Below are 10,191 nucleotides of genomic sequence, written 5' to 3'. Positions count from 1 at the left end.
TCATTCACATTCTGTGTGGTTTTGATAGCAAGAACATTTTAAAGCCTTGGACCGAGTACATTTTCCATCCTAATTTGGAAGGTTGAGCTGGAAATACTGAATTTCTGAATAAAAATGAAGGTAATGCTACTTGTTAACATAGTCATGTTTGCTTTGGCAGTAATAGTTGATGATCAAGCAAAGGAAAAATAGAAAGACAGTTCATTTTAAAAAATAATGTTGACTAGTAGTCACTAGTTATTACCAACTAAGTAGTTGATAATTGTGGGAGATCACTGTTAAAAAATAGGTCCTTCTTAGGTATCTATAACCATTTGAGATTAGCACATTTTTCATTTAAAAAAAATGGCAATATTTTATTTTTCAGATTGAACATGTATGCTGCTCTTACAGTATATTACCAAAGATATATGAGAACAATAGAGAATTAGGCGTGTATCAATGAACAAAAACTCTTCTTTGAGAAGAGAATGTTTTTTTGAATTATGTAAAAGCATTTATTGGAAAATTTATTTTAAAATGTACCTTGCATCTCTGTTGGGGGATTTTACAAACCTAGACCTGAATTTAGTAGGATTTATGAATGAGAAGAAGCAATCTTATTGACATTTTCTGTAGATTTTTGAATAATTTACCCTTCTGAAATAGCTTTGTCAAGTCTGGATGTACCGAGTACAGTAGTAGGTCACTCTAGGTCAATGCAGGCATTCTTGAAAGTTATTCCTTGCCTTCCAGGTTTAGCTAAAATCCATACATGTAATTAGATGATAACCATGATATTCATGAGGTCGATAATATATAAAATTATTATATTTTTATTATTAAAAAAAAATAGGTTTTTCATCTCTGTCACACTTGATACAGCTATGGACTTCTTAGTGTCTACTGAGAAAGTCTGGAAAATTTCTTAGAAGGAAAGAAAAAAAACATATATAAATTCTGCTAATGTGAATATATGTGTGTAATATAAATCATATAGATATAGAACCTCCCTGTGTGATACATTAAAAGCCCAAAGCTGACATTGAAGTCATTACGATTGAGGGAATTTTTCTGCTTATTGGCTCAAGCCAGGCAAAACACAGGGAAAAAACAGAGGCTGTGGAAGGAAGGCTGCAAAAGTAACTTAAATCTTTAGGGACAAAAAAAATAATAAATAAAAAAAAATTCAGAAACATATTAATTGTTCCTTAAGATTCTTCTTTTTGTATCTGCTCTATTCTTTAGACATCACCTAGCAAAGACTAGTGTTACGTTCACCTCCAGTTACTTAACTTGGTACACTTTCACAGTATCACAGTATCACAGATTTCTAGGTTGGAAGAGACCTCAAGATCATCGAGTCCAACCTCCGACCTAACACTAAGTACTCCACTAAACCATATCGCTAAGCTCTACATCTAAACGTCTTTTAGAGACCTCCAGGGATGGTGACTCCACCACCTCCCTGGGCAGCCCGTTCCAATGCTTAATAACCCTTTCGGTAAAGAAGTACTTCCTAACATCCAACCTAAAACTCCCCTGTCGCAACTTTCGCCCATTCCCCCTCGTCCTGTCACCAGGCACATGGGAGAATAGACCAACCCCCACCTCTCTACAGCCTCCTTTAATGTAACTGTAGAGAGCGATGAGGTCTCCCCTGAGCCTCCTCTTCTCCAGGCTGAACAACCCCAGCTCCCTCAGCCGCTCCTCGTAAGACTTGTTCTCCAGACCCCTCACCAGCTTGGTCGCCCTTCTCTGGACTCGCTCGAGCACGTCCATGTCCTTCCTGTAGCGAGGGGCCCAAAACTGAACACAGTACTCAAGGTGCGGCCTCACCAGAGCCGAGTACAGGGGGACAATCACCTCCCTAGACCTGCTGGCCACACTGCTTCTTATACAGGCCAGGATGCTGTTGGCCTTCTTGGCCACCTGGGCACACTGCTGGCTCATATTCAGCCGACTATCAACCAATACTCCCAGGTCCTTCTCGGCCAGGCAGCTTTCCAGCCACTCATCTCCCAGCCTGTAGCTCTGCTTGGGGTTGTTGCGCCCCAGGTGCAGGACCCGGCACTTGGCCTTGTTGAACGTCATACAGTTGACCTCAGCCCATCGCTCCAGCCTATCCAGATCCTCCTGCAGAGCCTTCCTGCCCTCGAGCAGATCGACACACGCACTTAGCTTGGTGTCATCTGCAGACTTACTGAGGGTGCACTGGACGCCCTCATCCAGATCATCGATAAAGATATTAAAGAGGACCGGCCCCAGTACCGAGCCCTGGGGGACACCACTAGTGACCGGCCTCCAACCAGATTTGACTCCATTCACCACAACTCTCTGGGCCCGGCTATCCAGCCAGTTTCTAACCCAGCGAAGCGTACGCCAGTCCAAGCCCCGAGCAGCCAGTTTCTTGAGGAGAATGTTGTGGGGAACGGTGTCAAAAGCCTTACTGAGGTCAAGGTAAACCACATCCACAGCCTTTCTCTCATCCACCAAGCGCGTCACTTGGTCATAGAAGGAGATCAGGTTCGTCAAGCAGGACCTGCCTTTCATAAACCCATGCTGAATGCTTTACATTTCTATCATGTATAGACTGGGCATAGAATCATAGAGTCATAGAATAGAATCATAGAATCATTAGGGTTGGAAAAGACCTCCAAGATCATCTGGTCAAACCACCTCCCTCCCACCAATATCACCCACTAAACCATGTCCCTAAGCACCACGTCCAGCCTTTCCTTAAACACTCCCAGGGATGGCAACTCCACCACCTTCTTAGGCAACCTGTTTCAATGCCTAACTACTCTTTCCAAGAATTGTCTTCTGTGAGAAGAGGCCGACCCCCAACTCCCCACAACTTCCTTTCAGGTAGTTGGAGAGAGCAATAAGGTCTCCCCTGAGGCTCCTTTTCTCCAGACTAAACAACCCCAGTTCCTCATAAGACTTGTGTTCCAGACACTTCACCAGTTTTGTAGCACTTCTCTGGGTGCAGGTGAGGGCCTCGATGTCTTTCTTTTAGTGAGGGGCCCAAAAGTGAACAAATGTAAGTATATAAGGTATAACAGTTCTCAGGAAGCATGCTCCAGTACGTAGCTATGTGCATATTTCTCATGGGGAGTTCTCCATCCATTGAAGGAACATAAATGTTGAAGCTGAGATATGTTAAGTTGCCTAAGACAACAGGGTTGCTTGTGGTACCTGGATTTGATAGTGACATCTGTATACAAGCAGAATGCTTGCTTACTATGCAACAATTTATTTGAATTAAATTATATTGGTTCCCTAGATAATATGGAAGCCAAGAAATATTTCTCTTAGTGAAAGGACCCAGAAAAAAAAAAAAAAGATATTTATTTACTGAGACAGAATAATAAATGCAATTATCTATTTTTTCACATAGTTGCCATGTCAAATTTATAATTCTACATACATTCCTTTTTGAAAAGAAGTTGCAATGATTAGCCACACTATTTTCTTACAGTGCTCAGAATGAAACTGCCAATATCAGGACAGACTTCCTTGTCACAAGTGCTTTTAAAAGAAACACATCACCAACTATTGTACAAATGCATACTACCATAACTTTTTAAATTTATATGTGCATAAGGTGGAAGCCAATTCTTTTCACAATATACTGGTCATGGCATTAAAAATTATGGTAATTATAGAATGTTTTGTTTTGTTCTGTTTAGTCCAGCATGTCTCTCTAAAAGAGAAATGATAATAAAAAGATGTTCAAGATCTCAAGAGAGGTTTTAGATCTTTCTGTTTCCTATAAAATTCAAAACTTTCAATAAATACGTCTTTGCATATTGCCTGGCCAAACTAGTAAAAAATAAATTTCTTTGCTTGCTTTATTATTTCCCCAGATTTACTGTTTCTCTAGTAAAGAGATGGAAGTAAGTCAGTGTTTCTGGGAAATGGTACCATTTGGGACCCAGCTGATTGTATTCACTCTGTACCTTCTCAGGTGACTTCTTTTTATTGATTTGATGTTTGAGAAGTCCAAATGCTAATGCTCCTAATGATTAGCCACTCTTTTTGACTTTTGGTAACAAGTATTCTCATGCAGTTAATATTGAACAGAACTTTGTGCTCTACATCTGTCATTTCAAAATTCCCATTTTTGAATTCCCCTAGTCTCAGGTAAGTAGTGCATTGTCTCCCTTTTTTACTCCCTACTATCTTTTCTCCTACTTCCAGGGCCCCATGATGCAAAATGTCATTTTGCCGGTCTTCAGTTCCAGTGACAACTTTAATCTTAGTGATTTTAATGGGCTTTTCAAATACAATCCCGTAGAAGTCCCCAGTAGAAGGAGCTTTGCCCCAGAAGTACTCATCAATGCTGCTGTAAGCCTTACTTGCCTCATAGTTCTCAAATACATTCATGTTGGTGTGCAAGTTTGCAGGTGGGTTGTCAGGGATATCAAATGATTCCTCTTCAAAATCATCATCTTTCAGCTTGTTTTCAGCTCCTTTGTAAGATGAGTAGTATCCCATGTGCTGGAACAGTGATGGTTTGAAACGTATCACTTCCTTTTGAGCTAACAGACCACGAAAGTGGATCAGTAGCCAATCACAAGGCATTTCTTGGTAAAACATCAACAAAAAATGGGCCAGGCGTGGAAGGTCATGGGAATGGTAAAGTTTTCCAATATACCCCAGTTTGGAGAATTCCAAAGTCACCCAGTAGGATCCTTCTCGTGAAGTAATTACTTTCTTAACAGTGGTCAAAAAGTTCTTTGAGCAGCGAACGTCATCTTCTAGCATCACATAATAATCAGACAAGTTAGCACAAAAGTTTAGCAGGAAAGCATAATCAACATTTTGTTTGGATCGAAACTTCACACGGTCTTCTGGGTCATTGTAATTTCTCTTGAGTCCATCCAGAACTGGATAATACTCCTCAGGGACATGAATAACTATTAGTCTACCTGCAATTATGTGATGTGCAAATTTCTGTGAAATATCCTGGACCATTCCTTCACACCAGGCAGAATCAAAATCTGCAAGCTGCACTACCACTGCAATTTCTTTAAGTTCCTCATAACTTGACTGCTCAAATATGGACTTGATGGTCTCAAGCAAGTAGTTTCCTTTTTTCCTTTTCACAGAGGATAGCCCAATTGTAAGATACCCTGTACAAAAGAAAAATCAGGCAAAAATTGAGTATCTGACATTGGAAACTATCTAGCCACAAAATTATCCTCCAGGGCTGTGCTTATATCAAGTAAATCTTTTGAATGGTAAAGTCTGAGAGTTTGTTGTGTAAACTTGCTGCAGGAAACAAAGGATATTTATTCATTTTTTGTGAAAGAAGAATCTTATTGCAAGCAAATAGACATATGTAGACTATTGCATCAAACATTCATTTACTTGTTAATTGCAAGAAATGGTGTGAAATGGACAAAAGCCAAAGCAATGTGCACATATATGCCTGGGAGAGAAAAAAAACACTTAGACAATATTAAGGATATAAAATATGTTAAAAGAAAGGGGATTATGACTTACTATTCACACAATATTTTCAAAACAAGGCACTATGAAATACAGCACAAAAACATGAGCTAAAGATTAATTGCCAAACATTTAGCATTTTAAGCACTCTACAAGACTAGCTCCACTTAGGCATAACTTTACAGTTTTATGAATGTTGAATGGATATTTCCTCTCTGCATTTTCATTTTTAACTGAATTTGACCATTTTTTCCTTACTAATATTTCTTCTTCTGACCGTCTTTCATTGAGCTATTTATAGGGAACTCCCTCTTGAAAGATGTAATTTAGATATCATTTTAGAGTAGAAGAGAACTTACTACTCCATATCTGTGTTTCTATAAGTAATTTTTAATGTTGTTATGCTTTTCTGGAGAGAGCTGCATCTTAATTATAAGCGAATAATTTTCATCTCTGCTGCTTTGGAGTCACTACCATTGTATTTCTTTTTTTCCAGCAGTCCAAATTAGTTCTTTCAGATATCTGTTAATATATCTCCAGTTTGATGTAAAATATGTTAAGAATTAATAATTGAAATGGCATAATTTAGTTGAACCCACCTCAAGTTTCTTAAAATAATGTGGTTTGTAAAAGACTGCTCAGATAAAGTAATGCAGAGTTTCCCTTGAGGCTTAAGTCTGCTCAAAATTCAGTACATTGTGCAGTGAAGTACTGCACAGAACCCTCAGAACCCAAGAAGCTGCCTACATAACCTGAAATTTGTCAAATCTAATTCAAACAAACTTTACCTTATAGCTTTCTATGAAGATCAACAAATCACAGATGATTTTATTTTACTTTCTGTGCTTGGACTTCTAAGCATTGTTTATATTGGTGGAATGATTATTTAAAAATCAGTCAGTCAAATCAAGGTGAAGATACTGTAGGGCATTCACTGCTAGGAGTGAATTAGCTTTTGTCCAGGAACTGTCAGTGACAGATAACTGTCCTACCACACTCTCTGGGATCTTCAACATTTATCTCAGCCCTTCTTTCCTTGAAATACCACAGAAACTACATGGATTTCACCCATTTTTAAATTACCTCATTTCATAACATTCAGGTTGCAGTTACTTACTTTTTCTTGGCAAAGGCGTGCCAGCTAGGTAGCGATAGGAAATGTTTATAGCTCCTGAGAAATTAGACAAATCTTTAAAAGTGTGAACATAGCGCTCTGGGTTGAGCTGATGCGTGGCTGTTTCTCTGATTAATTGCTTGTCCCCTTCCTATTAGTGAGAAAACAAAAAGAATAAGAGAGGAAGAGAGACAGAGAGAAACACATTTGTGAATGCCAGCCAGAGAGGCAACATGGACAGGCAGGTTTCCAAGAATAACATTTTTCAGTGTCAGCTTTTGTAAAAGCATATAGGTGTTACCTTGTTGTTTTTTTTTTTTTTTTTTTTAACCCCATTACTGAATAACATACATTTTTGGTTACAGGAAATAACCCTTCAAACTATGATAAAAGGAAAAGAAGAAAAAATATTTGGACAAAACTCTGTAAATCTTTTTTTTCTTTCTTTCTTTCCTTCTTTCTTTCTTTCTTTCTTTCTTTCTTTCTTTCTTTCTTTCTTTCTTTCTTTCTTTCTTTCTTTCTTTTTCTGGAAGCATTGAGGACAGAAAATTATTACAAAAAAAATAATAAAATGATGGGGTATTTGAGACAGGGATAAGAGAATATCAGTCAGCCTCAGAAATAATTTTTTTGATGTTGAAGTGGAGATTTTTTAAAAAATGTTTTCAGTGATTAAAAACAATAACAACAACAAAAGACAGAACAATCAGGTCATTTTGTCACCTTTCTGAGTAGCTCCAGCTCACACCTGTGATAAGCAGAAATGCATGTGATCATCCAAACAGACAAAGTTTTTGTTGGATCCGGTGAGCATGGTTTGAAAAAAAAATGCAAATTTCTCACCCCCTCTCTCTACCTTCTATTCTTGTCTTTTTTCTTTTCCTTTTTTTTTTTTTTTTCTTCTTCTTCTTCTAAGAGGCTCCCTGAGCCTAACTGAAGTTGCACAAGGGAAGGAGAGGCTTCATCAGCATTGCCTCATCAATAAGATAAGTTAGGTCTCAGTGAAAATCTTTCCCTCAGTCCTTAAGATAACATATCTAACAGGCTGCACTGTCATGAGACGGAATTTAAAGGTAGGAATGCTTATTTGTTGCTTGCATTGTTTTATTCTAGTCTGATGACAGACCAGTGAAGAAATGAGTATGTTAATACACTAAAAAACTTCCTGATCTGTCGTTAACTGAGAACATTGTGCAGAAATAGTTCTGTTGCTAACAAGAGCAACCACAGAAACAATAAGCAGCATTCATATGTGATGGTATAAATATTCAAAATGTGTCAAGATGTATTTTACGGCACAAAGAAAGATTTCTGTAAACCGATACTAGGTTCACTTTAAGTTCATTATTACTCTTTTATTGAACTAGTAAATAATCCACTTCCAAGCTCAATAATGGTCTTTGGCTGACATCCAGGGGTATCTACCTGCACTGTTACACTCTTGATCTGCAATGTCTCTCTGGTAATTTCATTCTAGTGCTGCTATGCTACTTTGCATTTGTTCATAAGATATGAGGGGAAGGTTTATGTTGACCAAATCCAGATTAAAATTTAAGTCATTGGACTAAAACCAAGACTTCGTAAGATTTTCATGACAGCTCATCAAATTAAAACACACACACAGACACACACACACAGACACACACACACAAAACAATTGTGCTAGCCCAAAAGCTTATTATTTTTTTAAACAGTCCTTAAGGTCAAAATATCATGTGTTATTGGTTCCAGAATGGAACACTAAAATACATATGTTTTGACTGTAACAAGCAAAATACTTAAACTGGCCAAAAAAATTTTTTTCTTCTTGAAAAAATGTCTGTTGTGTGTAACACTGTTGTTGTTGTTGTCGTTTTCATTCATTATTTGAATGGAATGCAAAATAGAAACATGGCTCTTTCCATAAATTTAAAATCTGGTTCTTCTCCCTCTGACTACTTTGCAGAAGTTACTGAAGATGAAAACTGATCATCTCTCCTTAGCTGTCTTCTTTGTTTCTGTGACAATTCTGGTTTTCCTCTCTTAATTAACCTTTAATTTATCTTCTGATGTTTGCAGGATCTTGGGAGATTCCTGTGGATGTCAGGGTGCTCCAAAGTGCTCTATTGTTTATAGACATAATCTGTTCCACTAAAGGTACTATGTCATCTACAATACAACTATTATTTTCATAGTGCCAATAAAATAATAATAATAATGATAATAATGATAATAATCATAGAATCATAGAATATCCCGAGTTGGAAGGGACCCCTAAGGATCATCAAGTCCAAGTCCTGGCACTGCACAGGTCTGCCCAAAAGTTTAGACCATGTGACTAAGTGCACAGTCCAATCGCTTCTTAAATTCAGACAGGTTTGGTGCAGCGACTACTTCACTGGGGAGCCTGTTCCAGTGTGCGACCACCCTCTCGGTGAAGAACCTCTTCCTGATGTCTAGCCTAAACTTCCCGTGCCTCAGCTTGACACCGTTCCTACGGGTCCTGTCACTGGCGATTACAAAGAATAGGTCACCTGCCTCTCCACTCCCCCTCGCGAGGAAGTTGTAGGCTGCAATGAGGTCCCCCCTCAGCCTCCTCTTCTCCAGGCTGAACAGGCCAAATAATGATGATAATGATAATGATAATGATAATGATAACAATAATAATAGTAGTAGTAGTAGTATTCACAGAATAGTTAGTCAGGCATGCTTCTCTTGAAGTTCACTTACAACACAGAGTATATATAAAAAATAACTGGAAATCACAGAGAAATTGCCATCTGTGTTATATTAATTCAGCATGTCTTCTAAATGTTTGGTTAGGTATGGTACACACACTCCAGTAGAAGCATCTTAAATTGCCGTGCTGACATATATGCATCAGCACACCATACCATCTACCAAACCAACTTTAAAAAATTCCCCTAGTGGGTCCTTACTTTCCATTTCCACAGCAAACTATCTGCAGGGACTCAGGGAATCCTGCAGAGATTCTTCAGACATGTGAGAATCTTAAACTGAAATGGGAAGGTTCTACTCTCCCTTCTTAAGATTTTCAACAATGCCTCTCAATTTTTCACTGTAACTTCCTGAAGGTCCACCCATTACATCTTGCATCTGGAGAAAGAGGTACCAGCCTCACATGTCCTTGCACGGCCTTCTGTCTAAGACTGGGAAGAGTAACTGGACCATTACACCAGTTCCTTTTACACCTGTCCTCTCAGTTATCTTCAGCACATATTACATCAGAAAACCAGCTATAGTTAGAAAGCCAGAAGGTCTTCAGGGATCTGAGGATCTTTCTCATTTCATGATGGGAACTGGTTAGCCTGCTGTCCTTGAAAGCTATCCCCAAGTGTGTCTCTCCTTACCACCGACACATTAACTACTTATTTTTTTACCTCAGCAGAGAAAGCACACCAGACAAGTTAACAGACCTGTCAGACATGGTCATAAGAGTTGAAAATAAAATTAAATAAATAAGCTAAAATGTCGAGAACCTAACACATTTGAAAAATGCTTGATGAACCATAAATGTATCACGAGATCTGGGAGAACTGTCAAGAGACTTGGCTGAGAGCTACATGAATGCAAGCGTGCCAGAACAGTGATGAGAGAAGCAATGAAAGAGCAAATTTCTAAAAATGGGGGGAAAAGAGCAA

General features: G+C 38.4%; 1 protein-coding gene across 6 annotated transcripts in view; it reads right to left on the bottom strand.

Annotated features, from left to right (window-relative positions):
• Positions 1–3,242: 3,242 nt before the first annotated feature.
• The window catches only part of MGAT4C (MGAT4 family member C), a 419,195-nt gene continuing 412,246 nt past the window's right edge, over positions 3,243–10,191 (bottom strand). For all 6 annotated transcript variants that reach the window (XM_066995539.1, XM_048061021.2, XM_048061022.2 and 3 more), the window contains 2 exons: positions 6,554–6,701; positions 3,243–5,117 (listed from right to left, as the gene is read on the bottom strand). In XM_066995539.1, the coding sequence (XP_066851640.1) occupies positions 3,961–5,117; positions 6,554–6,701 (1,305 nt within the window). In that variant the 3' untranslated portion in view covers positions 3,243–3,960. The remainder of the gene's footprint in view (positions 5,118–6,553; positions 6,702–10,191) is intronic.

This window comes from Anser cygnoides, chromosome 1, assembly GCF_040182565.1.
Source record: "Anser cygnoides isolate HZ-2024a breed goose chromosome 1, Taihu_goose_T2T_genome, whole genome shotgun sequence".
Classification (NCBI taxonomy): Eukaryota; Metazoa; Chordata; class Aves; order Anseriformes; family Anatidae; genus Anser; species Anser cygnoides.
The sequence above is the reverse complement of the archived record's forward strand: the minus strand, read 5'-3'. Positions and strand labels throughout refer to the sequence as shown.